Source organism: Thermobia domestica, chromosome 10 (genome assembly GCF_964235325.1).
Source record: "Thermobia domestica chromosome 10, izTheDome1.hap1.1, whole genome shotgun sequence".
Classification (NCBI taxonomy): Eukaryota; Metazoa; Arthropoda; class Insecta; order Zygentoma; family Lepismatidae; genus Thermobia; species Thermobia domestica.
The window spans coordinates 122526058-122548445 of record NC_137463.1 but is presented as its reverse complement, the minus strand read 5'-3'; the positions used below and the strand labels follow the sequence as shown (position 1 = coordinate 122548445).

The window sequence follows — 22388 nt, the reverse complement described above, 5'->3', positions numbered from 1 at the left end:
CGGATATCCCAAAGCCCTATCGAACCCCCTCCGAAATGAAGTTTTTGGCTATGGACCTGATTAGGGATGCGCACGAGACAAGACGAGAGAGAATTTTTGTTACGAAATTCGAGACAAGATAGAGCTCTTCCAATAGAAACGGATCCAGTTTTCGAGACGAGACATAACTTTCGCGGCACCTTTTCGAGAGGAGACAATCTCAAATCTTTTCTCTTGCGCATCCCTAGACTTGATCATGAGTTATCAAAAAAAAAAAATGTTAATGAGAAATAACATGTAAATACAATATAGGTAGCTAAAACATTTTTGTTTTCATTCTTCAGTAATGCATTGTTATTAATCTCAGGGGGCGCCGTGGCTCAGTGGTAGAGCGTTCACCTCCGGTGCTTGGGGTCCCTGGTTCGATCCCAACTCGCGCCGTGTGGACTTTGTGGTGGACAAACTCCGTGCTTGTGGGTTTTCTCGGGGTTCTCCCGTTTCCTCCCACTTTCTTCATTCCACCATTTCACTCATTTCTCATTATCACCGTCTCCTTATCCTAACCGGCATAACCGTGGGACTTAAACTTAAAGATTTCATTTTTTATTAATCTCAGCATTTTATAGTGTATTCTTAAGCTTAAGGTGATGTATAATTAAATTTTGAATTCAGTTAACTTATTTTGTTTCTCAGATTGTTTTCAAAATGTATGTACAAACGTTTATGTTCATTCTTGAGATTTTAAAGTGACGTATAGTTATTAAACATAGTATTTAATATTGTACTCTTAACGTGGAAGTGATATACAGTTAACTTTTGAATTCAGTTAACATTTTTCTTTCTGAAATTGCTTTCAAAAGTATGTAAAAACGTTTTTATTTTCTTTCTTGAGTGCTAAAAGTGATGCAAAGTTATTAAGCTTACTACTTTATATTGTATTCTTAACCCTAAACTGATACAAAGTGCGTTTTTGAATAAATTATGTCAGGTTATTTGAGTGACGAACACTGGTAGAAAATCCTGACTACTACTGGAACATTTTGATTTTAAGCTTACGACTACTGGTGCAAGGATTTTAAAATATTGTTTTTCCTTCAACGGCTACTCCTTTTTGAATTCTGACTACATGGTCATTATAGGAAGGATCAGTGAGTCTTTCCAACTATGGTACAGCTCCGACAGATTCACGATGCTCAGAGAAGAGACAAAATAGTATGTTTTCAAACTTAAAGTGAGAACCACTGGCGTTTTTACCTTGCTATGCAAAAGTAAGTGAGTACTCCAATGAGGTTCCAATGCGGTACCTAATTTCTGCATTTTAGATATATAGAAATACATGTCTCTAAAATGTAAAGAACTGATTTTTTTTAGGGGGGGGGGATAAACTATAGGTATGTGGGGCTTGCATACTTGCCGCTACAATTCGGAAATTGAATTAAAATATGACTAACGGCTATCAAGATGATGTCAAATAAAGGGAGGACCAACACAGTTAAGGGGTTTTCGTGTTAGATGCTAAAATTTCCGAAATCGGTCATGGAAAGTTAATAAACACCAGTAGCAATTTCATCTTAAAGTAATTAGATATCTTCATGGGGTGTTAGAACATCATGGAGTCTACCAAAATTAAATTTTAAAAGCTTTTGAAAATATAATCTGACATTTGTAAACAGTATTTGAAATATGTGTTTACCCAAAACTTCCAGCTAGTACATCTAACATCTGGAGAAACACTGTGAAATAAAAGCCTATGAGATCTTGAAATTTCGGAAACAATTATTGGTCGCAACAAAATTAAATAAGATGGTACTTCTATGGGTTAAATCAGTACCTCAGTACAATTTCGATCGAAAGATTAGTTCAGTCCTAGGTTTTCTTCAGGCAATTCCAAGGGTTCATCGAGCTGTGCAAAAGAATGAAAATTCGCTTGTGAATGTCTAAGATATAAGGAATTATATATTTTATGACGTAAAAATAGAGATCTTTATGGCTTTGTACTTTTGGGTCTTTCCTATAAGAAAAAAATTCAGAAAACTACTGTATATACCTTAATAGACAATTCAGTGGGCGGGGACACAGTAGCTTAGTGGTAGGGTATTTAACTAATCTTTTTTTTTTGCAGAAATTATTGGAGTATTCACTTAACCCATAGAAATACGATCATACTTAACTCCCTATTTAATTTTAAATTAAATAAAAGGAAATATTTCAGTGTAGCGACCCACGATTATGCATTTTAGTCTCAGTGAGATTATGATTAAAACAAGTGAATGTTGTTGACAGAGTTGATGGAATGCAAAGGTGGGAGGAAAGAGAGTATCCCGAGAAAACCCACGAATACGATGTCCACTACAAACTGACTTGGCCGTGGATCGAACCAATAACCCAATACACCAGAGGTAAGCACTCTACCACTAAGCCACCGTGCCCTCGCCCATTTAATTGCCTATTAAGGTATATACGGTTGTTTTCTGAAATTTCTTCTTCTTACAGCAAATACTCAAAAGTACAAATCCATGTGGGTCTCTATTTTTACGACGTCATAAAATACATAATTCCTTATATCTCGCTTGCTATATTAGATATTGACAAAAAATGTTCACTTTATTTCAGAGCCCGATGAACGCTTGGAATTGTCCAAAGAAAATTTAGAGCTGAATTAATCTTTCGATCGAAATTGTACTGACGAGTCTGATGTACTCACTTAACCCATATAAGTACCATCTTATTTAACTTTTGTTAGGATCAATAATTGTTTTCTGAAATTTCAAGATCTAATACGCTTTTATTGTATGGTGTCTCTCTAGCTGCTAGATGCACTAGCTGGAAGTTTTAGGTAAATACATATTTCTAATACTCTTTACAAATGTCAAAATATATTTTCCAAAGCTTTTAAAATTTAATCTTGGTAGACCCCATGATGTTCTTAAACTCCATGGAAATATCTAATTATTTTAAGATGAAATTGCTACTGATGCTTATTAACTTTCCATGACCGGTTTCGGAAATTTTACCACCTAACACGAAAACCCCATAACTGTATGGATCCTCCCTTTATTTGACAATATCTTGATAGTCATATTTTAATTAATTTTCTAAATTGTACTGTCTAATATGCAAGCTCCACGTACCTATGGTGTCGCTTTTTATTTCACCATATTTCGGTAACTGTTAGGCGTGCCGATTTGCGGTTTCGGTAAACACACACCTCTAACGTTCTTTAAAACGTTATTAAGACATATTTTAGAATATTTAGAAATGAGAGTTCTGCGAATATCATGGTACCCGAAAACCCCCATCAGGGCGTGTGTGTAGTGTATTTAATTGAAACTACTTTTGAGGTTGTTGTAAGCCCTCGTAATTACGTTTCCGAAACTGCACCACCTAGTACGCAAACCCCACACTTCTATGGTGTCGCTCTTTATTTTCCCATATCTCAATATCCCTAAAGCTTACCGAGTTGAGGTTTTCGGTAAACAAATGTCAGTTCCCTACATTTTAGAGACATACATTTCCACATATCTAAAAAATACAGACATTAGGTACCCCATGGTACCCCGAACACCATTGGGGTACCCACTTACTTTTGAATAGTAATACATTTTGAGTTGTTGTTCAGCATCAATAAACACTTCATAGTTTTTCTACGTGCAACCCAAAAGTTCATACCTGACCAAACAGATTTTGTCCATTTAATCTCAAAAATGTTAAGATACTTTGTATTGTTAAGTACAACCAAGTTAAGCACACTGAATTTAATATTTTAAATATTTTCTGATTTTTGTTGCAGGTATTTCGTGCATCAAAACAAAACCAGGATTCTGCTTGGAAGACAGTGAAAAGAAGCAGCGTATGTTGTGGCTAAAAGTACGTCCTTTCTGAAGACAGACCCAATTGTATTTACATTCTTTTGTACGAATATATAACCCTAATAAAAATACTGTACTACAAATTATTTCTTTCTTCCATAAATTAGAATAAAATATTATCTCTGTTTAAAGAAAATGTTTGTTAGTGTTAAGTCATTTCAACTCTTTTTCTCTGTAATAAGAACATTATCCCTCGCAATATTTTTTATCTTTGTGCTATTACGATTGGATGAAGTAAAATTCTATACGAAGCACTATTATTTCAGACATGCATTAAGAACTAATGTATTGTTCTGTATGTAAGGCAATGTGTATACTGAACATGTCTAGCGAAGGTGTTGTTTTAATATAGAATCTATAACTCAGCTTTTCAGTAGTCAACTTTATTGGGAATCCGAAGAAAGAAGTAAAAGAAAAAAAAGTTGGACTTACCAACGTATGTGTTCGAATTCTGGACTAATCCAAATTATCCAGAGAAATCATTATATATTTCTTTGTTGATATTTCAGATGTATCCTTTATCCAAGTCATATGAAACGGAGACTTCATACATCGCTATACTTTGTATGAACTATGTTCCGTATTTACTTAATCACTTTGTAACTTTCTCTAGGGTTGACAAGGCCGCAGGTGTCAATCGAATAGTTTAGTGTTTCACTCATGTCACCTTGTGACTAAGGTACGTCCTGTCGGTATATATATGGTACTGGGTTCAATTAGCGATAAAATACATTTTTAGCATTAAACAAATGCAAAAACCTACACGAAATGAGATACCATGATCTCTGACTTACGGATAACATCAAGCAACTAATGGTACTGAGTGTGATTGAGTTTACTAGTTACTATCTGGCTAAAATCAGTGTTCCTTTAGCTATACTTCTTTTCGTGCTCTGAATTGCAAAGATTGAAATAACCGCTTTAAATTATTGAATATATATCTTCCGAGTAATTCTGAGAATCATTGCTCTTTCTTTAAGTAATGTATGAGACTGTTAAACTGCTCGTTGCTTAAAATGTTGCACTAAGAAGGATGCATCCCGGAAAGTCCAAATTTGCAGAATGTCTAGAGCAAGGAAGAATAAATATGTTTAGTCGATGGCTGCACAACTCCTCCGCTGTCACTACGTTGTCACAGCGAATACAGCGGACGTTTAAGAATATTCTGCACTTACTATTAGGTATCTGCCTGGGAACTTTGTTGCAGCTACCCAGTCTCCTTCTTGGTGTTGCATTTTTAATGGTGAGTACTGAGTAGGAATCATCTTGTGAGCGAACACGTTTTCGGCTGTCAGCATACTTTTAATTATTGCGACATTAAAAAAAAAATACCTGTTAATTAAAATGTACAGAGAAGTTATTTCTGGAAAATTCTATTCAGGCCTCTTGTGGTAACAACTGCACTTTAGAAGAAGATACTATTAAGGAAAAGAATGAGGTAAAATAATCTTTATGTCGTACAAGCAATGGATGATAACAGCTTAATAAATGATTGTACGTAAATCTTGTTTGAGTTTGAATATAGGATTGTATATGGCTGTGCATTTTGCATTATTATTGAAGTGCTGCAACTAACTGCAAACCATATCATAAATTCTTACAGTAATATATCACATATTGATTTACTCTGTATGAAAACGAAAATAGTTTAACATATGGTTAACCTTCTTTGTGCCCATAATTTTAAAATTAACGCTTGTGTCACTTTTCAACACTTGGCTTTGCAGTAGCTTTCCAACGAATTAGCAGGAAGCCCAAACTTACAGGACACCCTGCAGGTAAACACATTTCTTTGGACAGTTTCACTGCTCCAAACTAAGATTTGAAAAGTGTAGTATTGTTAATTTTATTATTATTGGCACAAAGGAGATCAACCATATTTTAAACTATTTTTGTTTCCATACAGAGAAAAACAATATGCGACAACATTACAGTAAGAATGTATCATGCATTTTGCAGTATGTTGCAGCACTTTAATAATGGTGCACTATACGTACAATCTAGATCCTGAATATGTCCAATCCATATTTAACAAGAAGGCAATACGTATGCGATACAGGTAAAATCCGTATATTTCATATGGACAACCTATTAGCTATATACATCCAATCCATACATTACATATGGCCAACCTGTACGCGACATACGTATAATCTATATGCTGCATGCAGACAGTCTGTAAGCTACATATGTGCACTCTGTATGGTGCATACGGATATTCTGTATGCTGTATCGGGACAAGCTGTGTGCGACATAAGGAAAATCTGTATAATACATACGTACAATACGTATACTGTATCTAGTCGTACGTACGGGGAACAAGTACAATATAGATGCTGTCTCGGGATTGAATGCAAGAAACATATGTACAGAACGTATATTGCATACTTCTTGAAATTATGCTCCGTCCTGATAGTCAGTGAGTGTCGTCATTATTAACCGACATGCTACATACGATCCTGACGTCACAAAGCTAGATATCACCTCCGTATATACTTGTTACTGCAGATGACGTCACACGAATGACGTCATTGCACTTATGCAGACAGTACGTATAATACATACTTTTTCAGCTATACGTTTGGTGCAGGATGTTATATACGGTTATACGTTAAGTCCAGAAACTACAGGAATTACGAATGTAACCTACGTTTTTAAGTATGCCACCTACATTTTTTTCTCTCAGTGTACAAAAAAAAAAAAAAAAACACTTTTCTTCCTCTTTAAGGCTTCTTTCTCTATTCCTATCCTTGCTTTTATTTCTCGTTTACATTTCCATGCTCTTCGTATTTTCAGCTACAGACTCAATACATGGAATTGATTTCACCTTTAACTGGAAGCAGCGAAAGTGTATTTAGGATGCGTTCTTTTCTTCTTTTATTTTAAATTTACAAATCTTTCGTTTATATTCACAAATGTATTTATAATTTATATTATAGTGCCATGTTTCATTTAGACCTCCTGGTATTTTTAAAATATCATACAGTTGTTCCGCGGGGAAAATCGGATCTAAACCATCGGAATTGGGGAGCAGCCGCCTTCACAATATACTTTACTATGTAACTTTGTTTGACAAAAGGAATTGGATTTGCGGGTATTTTGCGTACATAGACGAATGAGCGTTCTTGTACGTCATATTTTCTCGTCACGTATCACTATCACCGTACTCCAGTTTTCACTCATATCAAACTTCAAAAGCAGTAATCTTATCCATTGCTATTCCTTAGTTTGCCGCACAATCGGTATAGAAAATATTTGTGTGGAACTCTTTAGCCTGCCATTTATTTCAATCATATGTTTTCTATTCGTTTCATATGTTCTCCCGATTTCGTATTCCTTCCATCAAAATTTTATTGAAACGATTTATAAATCATCATAAAGGAAAAACTCTAACACACAATTATTAGACAGTTGTTTCGTTTCGCCGTTCTAAATGAATTTGCGTGAATGGAATGGCCAAAGCGAAGAAAATTATGAATTTAAGAAAGTCTTTATTTATTGACTTGGTCACTCTGTCTTTCTTATTCTTTCTTCAGAAGAAAACATACAATGGAAGAGATGTGGCAACAGCGCGCTCCATTTTCTCTGTACTGCAATCTAAGAGTGAGACGCTCTACAGAACGTACTTGTGTAGATTTGTAATTCTCAATGACTATATTAGTAGTATGCTAACATGATACATATCGTGAACTCATGTGTGGCTGTATGGTTATTGTACGTGCTTTCGACAGAGGAGACACGGATTCCATTCCCAGTGGGAGCTCATGTAGTTCTCATCCCAGGTTAAGCTCTAAGTCCATGTATCATATAGCTTTGGTGCTGAGTGGGACACTAAGTCAACTAACCAACGACAAGTCTTTTTCAACCATGAACATTATCTGTATTGATTTATGTATAATAGTAGAGTATAGTTTTTTTTTTTTAATTTCCACCCATACAATCATTAAAAATTGGTGCTACGTTTTCCTTGCAAACCTTACTGGAGTCAAAAATATAAAGGCATACTACAGAATACCCAAACGTTCTCATACTCCTAAGTTTGAATACCACGGAGGACAGTGTCAGTGTAATTCTAGTCGTGGTATTGGTTACATTGCTTTTTTGGTCGCAAACAACATTGTTTGGTATCCCTGTTTTCAAACACAGTATCTATCCCTGTTTTCAAGTACTGCCTGTTATCCCTGTGGAGTATTTCAGCTGTTAAGCTATAGCTGATATGAGTGGTTGCAGTTACATAATTGAGGAATAAATAGTTAGTGGCATGTGCGTAGGTCCACGATCAGAGAATGATATGGGTAATAACTGCGTTTAGACATCACTGTCGAGGAGCCACTTCATAAAACAACCCTGCCTGATTAGGAGAAACGGACAACTTCTCAAGTGCTCCGCAAGATGTCAAATAAAATATGAGGACGTCAAGTATCTTGTATACAGCACAATGGAGCACACAGAAATCCGCTGGATACATTGTTCGTAGCTGTAAATACTCAACTATAACAATGTACTAAATAAATAACCTAAAGTTACTCTGTACTGCTCTCTATTATACTTAATGATATGTTACGAGTACAGGGACTTCTCGCACATCCTGTAGAAAAATCTCTTAATAAGACTATTAAGAAAGGTGATAAAAAATCTTTCACATTATTTTGCTAGTATATAAATACGCTTTCTATGTTAAAGCCACTTTTATTCAACTGAATAACTACATTTTATATCTTTTTTAGACTATTATAGTGAAACAGGATAAGCCACTTTTCATTCTTCAAGAAATGTCCAACTTATAAGGAGAACACGATGCACTAGCACAGTATATTTAGGTAGTCGTTGTTATGCGTACAAATTAAACGCTGGCTGACGTGAGTTCAAAAAATGCAAGTTAAGAAATAATCCTAACCCAATTTCAGAAGGTACTACCGGCAAGGCAAAATAATTTACAATACTAAATACAAGATATCAAATTATATGGCTAATTACATACATATAAACAGATACAAATAAGCCAGGTGTAATCGTATACTTGAAAATTTTACTCAAGTTTGAAGCAAAAATATATTTTTCTATCATTCTGCAAAGCACAACCGTACTACGTACAGTACGTGGTAGCAAAGAAGTCGCGCAGGTGGAAAGTTATTGGTTGTGATGTTGCAAAATTTAGCTTTGCTACCAATTACAATATTTCCTGTAATATCATTAATGTACACAGAAGAAATACTGGTTGTAGCTTGTGATCTTATTGTGCAGTACTTGTCATAAATTGTCATTGTAGAGCGTCTCCAAAAGGTAAGAGGGATTTATAAAAATGAAAAATGTTCAAACGTATAGTAATTACTCAGTAACCAATAAGCAAAACAACTGCTTCTCCCCATATTTCCTTCAAAATTGACGACGATTGGTGCTGACAGCCACATGGAAGTTCTTTGTTAGGGAGCAATGATGCTGATAGTACCTCATACATGATATACCTGTATATTATAGTCGGAAAATAGTACTAGTAGATAATGAATAACAAGTATTTGATATTAAACAATCAATATCCGTATAATAAACGTAGCTACCTTTATCATCAAGTGAATTTCTGCATCTATTGTTTGTATGTATTAAACATGCAAACCATAATAGCAAACCGCGGTACAAAATTTGGCTTCATTTTACGCTTTTACTCCATCTGATTTATTTACAGATTGCTTCACCCACTACTTTACCCGCAAATGAACTTGGTAACATTCTCAGTCATTAATATACAAAAGTAATAATTCAGATTATATTTAGGAAATTTTTACTATAAACATTTATTTATAATCATTCCCTCTCTTATTCTCAGACATTTGAGGTGCTACGAATATAAATGACTACTTATGACTTAGATTCAGTATTTACACATTTCTTATACGTAGTTTTCCACATTTCAAGGAATCTCTGAATATATTCAAGGAATCTCTGAATACATAGTTATTGTGCTTCCTCCAACAAACTTTAAATTTTAGGTTTATTCACTGTCGGAATTCAGTATCGCTTGAACAACGTTCGCTTTTCCATTATCTGTGCTTCTGTCTTTTGCATACGCTAAATTATGCATAGAAAGCCTCTCATAACCAAGGCGGGAGTCCGTAAGTCTTACACATCTCTTCACAAGAAAAGCCATCACAAGAAAAATTACAAAATGAATGGCTACGTGCCACGTAAATATTAGTGTCACTATCATCATCTGGTTGTGGTCCTGTTCATTCCATTTCTCCCCGAAGGGTGGATACAGAATAAATCCGATTTGATAAAACCAAGTTCCTTGCAAAAGGATGAAGTATGCTCTAGATATTGCAGGTAAAACATTTGTTTTATACTTCATTTCCAATGCAAGCGAAGCCATACTTGCAACGATAGTATAGAAGAGGATCATATGGACCTGAGAAAAACAATGTAAAGTTAATTATTACATAGAATACGTGTGCAAATTGATCACTATCTTATATATACGTGAGGAAACTATGAAAGATGCAATAGATATACTACAGTATTATTCACTTACCCAGATATCTATAAATAATAAAAGCGTTGTTCAATAAGGTGGCATTACGGAAATTATTTCATTTAACATTTAATTACAAACTACCCTTATCTCTTACTGAGATGGGATATATCACAGACAATCTTGATAAGAAGGAAACATATTACTGGAAGAACTAAAGATTAAGTTTTGTCGACGACACGATTTCAAATGTAAAACCATTTTTTTTCACGGTGAAGTTCTTACTCTTCTCCCTCGGTAGGATAGTTATAGAGTACGTGTGTATTATTATTCTTAAAAGCTTTGAACAGTATGCATTAGAACTTTTTACCTACAGGTATGAATAAAGTGGTTGAAAATATGTTAACTAGTTATATATAAAATTTGACAGTTTTGGTTTGTAATTCAATTTTTTTGTTAATAATGTTAAAAACATTATGTTAATTTTTATCTTATACTCCCTAGAGCTTGAGAAATTGATGGCAGACAATTACAATTTTCATTTATTTTGCTATTTAAAATAAAATTCGCACACACAAATATAAAACAAAGAACTGTTGATGATATCAGTGTGAGACCTGATACGAGGAAAATGCCATAAATAATTTCCGTCTCCTTTTCATAGTTGCTTCCATGGTTCAGTATCTCAATGACTCACGTTCTCCTTTTGCATCCAAACACTAGAAAAAGCTTTAGAGAGGTGAACAACAACATTACTGACAATGAGGACATGGTCTCATAGAAATCTTCAGTGATGAATCTTCAGGTTTTATAAGCCAAAAAGGTTGGTCTATTAAGCATACCAGACAAAAGAAGATTTACCCCTCTAAAACGAGAGAAAAGGATTCTATCATTATACATGGTACTTCACTATAACTGACTAAATGACGCGTCGCTGATGACGTATGATCTGTTAACTGGATTGAATGGGCCACTCGGTTGTATGCCAGCAGCTAGTCAACGTAGGTCGAACCAAAGGTGTCATTGAATGGCCAAAAAGCGGCTATTGTGTTTAAAGATACTCTAGAATACATATTAAATTATGTTGATCGGCTTGTTGGTGTACCAAAAAGGATTGTCCAATGTATCTACAGGGAATAAATAGCCTAAAAGGTGTGTAACGCAAAATGGTATCAGAATTTCAATCTTAAAAGGAATTACTGCAATCGTGAATGTAGGCCATACCCCACCCAAGTTCTGAAAAAACATTGGGAGGAAACTTCGCACGTTGGACATTTGAAGTTGAGTACCACGAACGAGGCTACTTGTTACTGTGGCACAAGTCTTTTTACAGGGCTTACGATTAGAACTACTACTCGCTTTCTATCCGTTCGTTCGACGTGTTGATCCTATTTCTTAATAGTTAATCTAGAGGTAATTGGAGTATTATATTAAATTTTACAGAGCAAATGAACAGTCACACTTAATATATCATAATCTGCTACTCGGACTTTATTCCTAGAACTCCTCATAGAAATCCTTTCCACAATATATCATCCTTTCTAATGCGTCGTAGTACTCATTAAAATACAACTATTCATTTAAACTAGAATTTCTAGAACAAAATGGTAATGTTCAACTCTTATCTACAATATCATATCTAGGAAGCCATATTTTCGTATACAAGTTTCGTGCGTTTGAAATTTCTTGATTATACCTACAAACATAGTGGTAAAACTGTGCAAAGTATAGTCAGTAGTTTCTTACTAACGTACTTAGGTTTCATATTAGGTTGATGGAATCTGGGAAGGAGGAAGCCAATTGACAGGCTAGTAAGTGCTCAGTTTGATATACTGTACGAATTCACTATTTTTCGCCCTTCACTTGATTCTTCAATTCATCCGATCAGGAACATATTAAACATAGTGGTAGATCTTCACTTGTTGCAAAAGTGTGAAATATTGTGTAGAGCAGGCTTCGAGCTACCGAGATACGGGTGGCCAAATTTTGCGTCACATTTTCGAAAAAGAAAAATACACCGAACTCATCTGATCGGGATCAAACTTGACATATTGGTAGATCTTGACCTGCTATGTAAGAGTGTAAAATATTATGTATGCAGAATTTAAGTTCTAGAGCTATGGTCGGTCAAATTTTAAATTAGATTTTAGAAGAAAAACATAAACAACCACTTTATTCATGCGACCGGAATCAAATTTGCCATGGTGATATGGCCTGAATTGGTATATAAGAGTGTAAAATATTATGTTATGCAGGGATTCATTTGCTGAGCCATGGGCAGTCAAGTTTTGAATAAGACACTCGAGTACTAAAAATCATACACCGAACTCATCCGATCTGAATCTATTTATTTATTTATTTATATTGCTGGGAATTACCAGCATCTACGGCCTTAATCCGTCACGTAAGAGAAATGGTCCCTCGACGAGAACATCTGGGAAAGGAAGAAAGGAATGAAAAAGGAAGCAACCTATGAGCTGCATGTTGCGTACCATCCTGGCATTTGCCTGGTGTAAATAAGAGAAACGCAGGAAAAAATCTCACTCTGGATGAATGGCCTGAAAAAAACTGTTTCATGTTTTCGACCAAATGCTCCATCGCGAATCGAACGCGGGACCGCTCGCACCAAAGGCAAAAAACATTAGCAACTACGCTACATGGGGACACAGATTTGAATCATACTTGGCATGGTAGTAGAATTTGAAATATTATGGCATGCAGGCTTATAGTTTCTAAGTTGTGGATAATCAAAGTTTTAAATCAATTCATTTGGCATAATATCTAAAAATGTAACAAATACTGATTTTATAGCAATTAAAGAACAGTTTTGAACAAAAGATAAATAATAAATACTATTAAAGAGCAGCCAAAGGTTAATATTGGACATTTAAAAAATCAAATGGAGGATGATTTTACGACTGAGCGTATTTCACTTGTACAAAAAAAATTGATATCGTCATGTCAGTAGCAGAAAAAGTATATTTTCGGTTCGAAGGAATTATGAATATATTATATAATTTCTACTGATCCGGAAGTGTTGACAAAGGAAGAGCAAAAGATTGCATGGAAAAACTCTCAAACTCAGTTTGCAGCTATATTAGGAATTGAGCAACTACTTCTTAACAAAATGTAGTTTTGCCGAAATATGATCTTGACGCACGAGTTTTGTGTTCTTCTGGAATAATAAATTTGATGCCAATAAATAATGATCGAAATTTAACGAATTTAAAAATTCGTTTAATGGAATATGCATCCTTCCCTGCAAGATTACTATTTCACATGTCTTCTCATGATAATATAATGGTTCTGTTCTCACCTAAAATACGTGTTTATCACTGCAAATATATAGAGACCGTATATATCTGAAAAATGTTAATATTACTTCTATGAGCCACATATATTATTCCCCAAAAGCTAAACTATAATGTATTTTAGTGTATTTTCTCGATTCGCATCTTTATAACAATTAATGCCCACTCTACCACTTTCATATTTTGAGCCTTAAACTACGAAAATGAAAATGAAATTTTGCAGTTTAACGTTCCCTTTAGTATAAGGAAGAAAGATGATTAAATGAAGTGGATGATGATGAAGAATTGGTGGATTGAAAATGTGAAGGAAACGGAAGTACCCGAGAAAACCTAGGGATACGATGTTGTCTACCACAATAAATTTATTTAGCCGGTGATCGAACTAGGAACTCCTCATACCAGAGATAAGCACTCTACCACTGAGTCATCGTGCTCTCCGAGCCTTAAACTAGTTAATAAGGAACATTACTTCATAATCCATTCCACATAAAAGCCCAGAATGAAAGTTTACTTTGGGTAGAAAAATTCCAATTATGCCTCTAGATGTCAATGTCAATGATATTGACAGTACAGATTTTTACCTAAGTATATTAGCTTATCTAAAATAGAAGTGTGTAGAACTATATACCTAGGTAGTGCACAAAACTTAGGCAATGTTTTAATATTGATGAGTATTGATGTCTGCTGCTATTATAGCAGAAGTTATTTATTCCTAATTATCGCAACTGTATGTTACTGAAAAGTTATTTATGGCATTGTAATTACAAAAAAGAATACTATATATGCAACAATTAGAATTAACTTATGCCACAATAATTTTGCAACAGTTCTAAAATTACTTGAACTATGCTGACGAACGCAATCAGTGTGATTGAAAAGTAAGTTTATTCCTTGTGTTGATCATATCTGTGTTATGTCTTTCAAATTCATTGTTTAACAATTCAGCCAACTGAGAAGGATTATCTTTGAATCTATAATAAGATTAAATGTCCATACAGACAAAGTGACTGACGTGTGCAAGCAATATTGCGTGACAAAGGCATCATTACTCAGTTCTTGTATATTCAATATTCCTAATCCTACCTCGCAAATTATCCGTTCACTGCAGGTCCTTAACTTCTAGCTACTACAGCTTCTACAGTTTTCAACCAATCGGAGGAAGGTTGATCTGGGCCCTTTACTCTGTTCTGCTCACTTAGTGGTTTCAATTTGCTACGTTAGGTTGTGTGTAGAACGTTCTTTTGCACAGAAAACTCAGACAAAAGGAATAGTTAAAGAAGGGACGGGAAGGTTTTAGAACTATAACCTGAATTATTTTATGAAGATCAACCACGCGTTTAGAGTCAAGACTAAAGGCACAATCCTACCCTGTTCCCATTCTAAACAACAAAATATAGACACATCGATGTTTCAAATTTTTTGATATCATTGTGTTCTGCGGATACGCTGATTTGAATTAAACTACTGTAGTTCGTGGGTAAATTGTGATTCTCTCCATCGACAAGGTTTCATTAAGACCCAGACAATAATTTAGCTAGGCTAGTGACTCATTATAGTAAATAAACTTCTATTATTGATGTTATTAGCATTTAGCAAATACAGTATACCTGTTCGATTTTTTAATTTGTTATGTATAGATAGACTAATGCATGAGTCCTGTTAAAAGTATCATAATAAAACAGTAGAAACTAAAAATTAGAATACTATTAACTGAAGTAGCAGAACCGTATTCTAAGTATTAAGAGGAAACATGCATAATAGAGAGAGTATAGTTATGGCTGATTATTATTTGTGACTTATTAGTCAAAATATTTTGGTTGTGAGTTTTATCCTCCTTTTGAAGCCCGATCTTTGTGAAATATAAGAGCTGCATTAAAGGAAACAATTCTAGTGACTATCATACTAAAATTCCGGGTGGGGTTTGAGAAAGTCCTAGATCAGAATTTCATTGTATGTAGGAAAGTATTACAAAAAAATCCAACTTTACTATAGAATAGTTCAATTATGACGATAAAAACTAGTGATATGTTGTTGGATACAGATAAATTCTTTTACTCTGCCAAAAGGTAACAGCAAGCTATCACGATTAAACGTTGACTGACAGTGAGACATGAACATGAAATTAGTCTAAACAGTGCTGTGTGAGTGCCATTTGTATCAACTGCAAATCATATTGATACTTTTGAGTAGGCTTACCTTAGGGTTTCCATATGAACTTTGTAACTTGAAACCTTTTCATCTGCTTGATTTCGCCATTATTAGAACTAATTTAATACAAAATATTGAGCTTTCCTTCTCCTAAATGAAGGTGTAGGTATGGATTTATTAAGAATGTACACATTATTATATGTTCTGCCTTATTTCTAAACGACTATAAACAAAGCCACATGTAACTAAACTATGCTCATTTGGTGCTAAGCTGCTAACACATGTACTGTTCCGCAAAATAATTCATCACTAAAGGTATAATTTTCAATTTAAAAAAGCAACACGACGACAGGAATTCCTTCGATTCGTGAACCGTCAGGCTATTATCGTTCCAATGGTAAACGACTTGACGGCATGACATTAATACCTTGAATGAGAGGCAAATCACTAGTATGGAATTTTACATGTTCGGACACATTTGTTCATTCAAGCCTCCCATTGACTGTTGTAAATGCTGGAGAAGTTGCTACACGCAGAGAGGCAAAAAAAGGAAAGGATATACGACAACCTCCTCGAGAAATTAATTTTGCTCCAATAGCCATCGAAACCAGTGGGACATGGGGTTCTAGAAGCCTTGATTTTATCAGAGAGGTATTCATATCTATCGTTTCTGGAGATGTTCGTTCAGCATCCTTCCTAATCCAACATATATCCATTGCGGTCCAACGTGGCAACGTTTCATCAGTTCTTAGTAAGTCGTCGCCTGGAAGGGGACTGGAGGAGGTGTTTCTTCTCTAGTACAACAGAAACAAGCGAACAATATCGTACTACAAGTGTTAAATACACTTCTAATGTAAAAGTGATTTCAGAAAATTCTTGTAACATAATCCAAAATAAATATGCTTAATTTTCTTTATATTTCTAGAGATTTCATTATGTTATTCCTATTTCAATAATTCTTTATTAATTTCATGTTCCTAATTTTTCTCTCTCTCTCTTGGAATTAAAATTTCTTCACTGAACATAAAAAACAATGAAATATTGGTTAATGTACGCTTTCACTCAAATTTATATGTTTGTTAATAATAACAATATTTGATTGTCTATTATTTGAAGTATAAACTTATAAAATGTAACAAAATAAAAAAAAAGTAATAAATGAAACACAAAGATTAGTATGAGTGAGAGATCGAATTAGTAAAGCTGCAATCAAACGAGCTTAATGTAATAATGAATACCGCATGTAGGTATGCACGATGATAATAGCTTACTCCTGTCTATATTTCAACTGCGTGAATTTGTGTTCTGCTTTCAAATCAGAAAAAAGGATATCTATGTGTTCCGCGTTAGCCTATTGTAGAATGAAACAAGAAGAGAAACAGTTTACCTACAAATGGAAACAAGATGTGCATATTTATTGAGCAGTGTAATAACTGTTAAAAAGCAATGACACTCGCAGATTTTCAGATTATGTGTTTTCTGTCAACTCCGATTTATTAGAAACCACGTGTAGCAATTTTTCTCGTGTAACCATGCGAGCAAAGCACCACTAATCAACCAGGATTTTGAATAGCGGAAAGATGTAAATACATATTATTCATTGTTGCGTTTAGAAATAAGAACGAACAAAGAGTAGTTATTGTTCTGACCTGTACGTCCATTGGCGTTCTGCCGTGTAAGTGATTGAAGAATAAAAATGCCTCCATCCCTAAGGCGAGGAATCCAGCTGCGTAATCCAAGTCTGGAGGAACAGTGCATTTATAGAAGTACAGAATATCCATGACTCCGTTAAATGCAAAGAACAAGAGCATTGAAACATGTTGAGCATTGACTAAATGAACCCATCGTCCGTTCTCAATCGCTGTCGCCACTTCACCTAAGAAAATGTATATTATTTAACCACTATTTTGAGCTAGAGAGGTAATAAGGTTTATATTAAATTCTATATGACTTACATGTACTATTAACCAATTAATTTAACTTTTTCACCTAACAAAGAAAATTTTACATAATAATATTTGAAGTTTTGTGCACTTCTAGCACATTCTCATGTAATTTTCCTTATTACCCTATCTTCATTCGTATGCTAAAGATACGGTTGTCAATCGAAAATATTACTGCAATAATGCTACTCATGTTTCTTGAAAGATGAAACGAAGCGATACGGAAAATGTATTTACATAGACAGAAAATAAAAATGAACTTCCGAAAGGAAGTGAGTTAGAAAGGTTCTATTCGCGTAGCTTACTGATAAAGCATTTGCAATAATCCATAGCGCCACACTGTGGATGAAATGGAAAGGGAGTACTGGCCATGCCCATATCAGCAGTTGGTGACATATCGAATGAGGGTCCGCACCATCTTGAAAATCAAGTTGTTGAAAGTACAGTTCGGAGAGTTCAGGAGGGTGCAGTCTAGCACAGTTGATGCAGTTAACAGAGTTTAAATGAGAATGTGTCTTGCAAGTGTAGGAATGTGAGTAATCGCGCTATACGTTGTACAGAAAATATCCCCTTTATATCAATGTTGACTTTGTTGATTCAAAGGTGTATTCGTACGTCAGTTCTGTTCCGAACAGAAATATCACACCAACACATGCCTAGCGCTTCAGTATCAGACTAGTTGTCATTGCGGCTACGGTGACTGCACCACAGATTGATATTGCACCATGTTGCACTAGGGCTGTTCCGATAATCGAGTAATCGATAACAATTCGATAAAATTTCAAAACCGTTTCATCGATAAAGAATTTTAATGTTATCGAATTATCGAACTTTCGAGAATCCCGAAATGTTTGAGACTCTCGAAATGATCGAGACTCCCGAAATGTTCGAGACTCTCGATATGATCGAGACTCCCGAAATGTTCGGGACTCTCAAACTGTTCGAGGCACTCGAAATATAACAAACATTAGACAACTTCGAGACACTCGAACTGTTCGAGAGTCTCGAATTGTTTGAAAGCAGCAAATACAGAAATATATCAATATGGTCACATTTGTCGAGTCGCTTGAATATTTAGAAAAGTTCGGGATTATCGGAGTGTTCGAAAGAAAGAGGTTATTCGAGGTTATCATAGTTGTATATAATATGTATTACATATATACAGAGCGTTCATTTTAAAACTTTTCTCCTTAGCAATGAAGGAAAAGTTTTTTTTTTCCCCCACAGATCTGTACAAGGTTTAAGCAGTCTGTCAGAAGAGAGAAAGAGGAAGAGAAAACATGCATCACCCGAATGGAATTGGAATCTAAGACAACATTAGTCTACTAATAGTCACTTTGCCGATTGCGCCAATAACGGGGCAGCAGAAAAATAATTTTACATATGATTTCGACAAATACAACTTCGCAATAACTTATCAGATGAAAAAAGTTGTTTGACTAGTGTGGCAGCAAGGAGAAATCATTGGAGGTTAAGGAACCGAACTGTTCATCGCTACTTTTGATAATACCCGGAACTTCAATAATACTCGAAATGTCGATAATACCCGAAACTTCGATAATACTCGAAATGACTACAATACCCGAAACTTCGATAATGCTCGAAATGTCGATAGTGCCCGAAACTTCGATAGTACTCCAACTTTCGATAATACCCGAAACTTCGATAATACTAGAAATTTCGATAATACCCGAAACTTCGATAATACTCGAAATTTCGATAATACCCGAAACTTCGATAATACTCGAAATTTCGATAATACCCGAAACTTCGATAATACTCGAAATTTCGATAATATCCGAAACTTCGATAATTTCAAATACTCGAACGGTTTCGAGTAACCGATGACAACTCGATAAATTTTCACTTCCGAAGTTCGATAGGTCGTCAGCCTTATCGAACACCCCTATGTTGCACCCGAGATGTAAGAAACGTCCATCTGCAACTACATGTACTTGCTGTACGGAGAAGTGAAATCAGAGATACTGTTTACCAGATATTGCCTCACACTTGACCATCGTTAAGCCTACCTGCAATGATACCGAGAACAAACTGGAACGATAGAGGGACGAATACTGGAACATTTTGTTTAGTAATTAGGACCAGTTCTTTCTCAGCGTTAGTGACGGTAATTTACAGATGGAGTATCGACGCGGTGAGCGGAACCTGAACCATAGACTAGAATGACCGTTCCAGTGTTTCTACCAGTCATGGTCCCTGGAGCTCTGAGAGTGCCTCCCCGAAGGAGACCAAAATAATACGTTTATAATAGAATAGTACCGTGTGAAAATTATATGTGCCCCTCCGAAAACTAAGTGTACCCCCGAAACTTTTTTCTGAAAGAAACACTGGACCGTTCGACTCTGGTATTGATATAAGGAAAATTGGAATATATTCAAAGCATCGGCAGCTCGTCGTAGTTCCTGTACCATCAAGAAGATGTGCCTTCCAAACAAGATAATGCATCCACACATCCCTCTTCTTACTCATCTCTCTCTGCACCTCCCTGATTCTCTATAACTCAATTGAGCATGTTTGTGAGTGACTAGATGACATCTGGCCCGGTCTGTTTAGATGACGACGAACCTTAATTAATTCTGTCGCTAAGCGAATTACGTAGGAGAAGCATTCAATATTATTTTCCACGATTACAACGTACTGATACAGGTTTTTACCCACCTTGCATATTATGTCTGTAGGTATAGAATGATATGCTCATTGTCACGTACAGAGTGTGAGTATAATGTTTAATTCAATCGGGACCATGGTACGTGGTGTTCATTTTTCACTTTTCACTACAGTACTTGCACATTATGCAATTCATGATTATGATGTAATGTGTAATTAATTTAAATCTGAAGTTTAGTTTAGCGTCCCTTTGCTATTTCTTGTTGGCTAGAGGAGAAGTGTGATATATGTGAGTGAATTAAGAGCTAGTTAGCAGGATGATATAATGGGAGGATACGGCAAATTCTTAAGAAATTTCACGGACCTGACGTTATCCTTCACAAGTTCCCATAGCTTATATCAAACATTGGATCATTTCCGGAGATACGGCGATGTAAAGAAAGACGAATGTTCCATTAATTTTAATTATAGTGTACACTTCATCAGCTTTTAAGAAATGATGTAACCCAATCTGGCAATATGATCTTTGATTAATTTAATATGCAAATATGGAAGGTCTAAAACTTCAATAGTACATTAACATAGTTTATTTCAGAATACTTTCTTGCATGTAAAACCAAATAATCCCCCTCGTACATTATTTAGTTACATTTTTTTTACTTTACATTCAACTGCAGAACAATATATAGAATCAATCAAATCACCTGCTGCCTAAAAAGTGTTACTTATTGTATTATATTTCACGTAAATGGTAAAATATTTACTATTTTCCAGAAGTCGACAGATTTATTCCTAAGAAATGGTAAAAGTTAAAAAAATTATTTCTATAGCATGGGACAAGCTTGAAGGCATGTGACCTAAGCGAATGAAACGAAGGCTGTGATGAGACGTTGCAATGTGGTAACGGGCAGGTTCTGAGCAGACGCACTACAGCGCGAGCAGTTGAAAGGTGGAATATAGACTAATAAGTGTGTACTAAGAGGTGGCAACACAGCAACCCTTTCATTTGCTAATAGCGCTTAAAGGGAATTCGTAGCGCCTCCTTCAAACACCATGAAGTTTGTATAACGCATTATTTTGTAATATAACATTGTCTAACCAAAGTGTATTTGCCTTCGGCGCAAGATACCCGGCTTCGATTCCGAAGCTCATGTAGTTCGGATCTCACGTTAAGCTGTAAATCTGCATTCAGTACAACTTTCTGCTGAAAGAGACGCTACATTCTAATGCAATCAACCATTACCTAGCAAAACACACGCTAATCTAATATTCACAAATTCATACATGAATCCATAAATATTTTGTACCGGGGAAAAACAAATCTTTTGGGATAGGATAGTTTTTCCTGTAAATGCTCTTGCTTCTATATTGTCCGATTCAGTTGTTTGAAATTTACCTATGGGGATAATCTCCCTCCTTGAGCTTTTCCTTGAATTCGTCTCTGTCCTAAAATACAGTGTTGAACCATGTAATCGCACTAGACTCTAATAGCAATTGTATTTCCAGTTTTCACAGTAATGTAGGTCTATAATAGTTATATGAACACTAATAGAAACAAAAGCAACAACCTACAATATAACTCAATGGAAACAACACGAAAAAATGAAGTGAAATGAAATATTTTAATTTAACGTCCCACAAATATGCCCTTTATGTTTGGGGAGACAGATGATCAAGACACGTGAATGACGATGGAAGAATTGGTGGAATGAAAATGGGGAAGGAAACGAGAGTACCCTAAAAAAACACGATGTTGTCCATCACAACCTTGCTTGGCCGGGGGATCGAGCCATGGATCTCACACACCAGAGGTAAGCGCTTTACTACTGAGGTACCATCTTCAACAAACAAACAACTCTTCCTAAGTATCACGCGTCAAGTTTAAGCAGAACCGTTCATCATGAAGTAGCAGAGTACCCCTTCGTAGCAGATTACTAATACGCATGGTTCCGGATTTGATTCCCGGTGGAAGTATTTTCATCCTATACAAACCTGGGTAGTGGTTTAGATCTCATTTGAAACTGAAGGTCCCGTCTTATATAAC

At 35.3% G+C, this 22388-nt stretch overlaps 1 protein-coding gene across 1 annotated transcript in view; it reads right to left on the bottom strand.

Moving 5' to 3' along the window:
* Positions 1-8536: 8536 nt before the first annotated feature.
* The window catches only part of LOC145662695 (transmembrane protein 45B-like), a 172833-nt gene continuing 158981 nt past the window's right edge, over positions 8537-22388 (bottom strand). Inside the window, exons 4-5 of the mRNA XM_081728537.1 lie at positions 17423-17649; positions 8537-10251 (exon numbers count right to left, since the gene is read on the bottom strand). Of these exons, the coding sequence (XP_081584663.1) occupies positions 9838-10251; positions 17423-17649 (641 nt within the window). The 3' untranslated portion in view covers positions 8537-9837. The remainder of the gene's footprint in view (positions 10252-17422; positions 17650-22388) is intronic.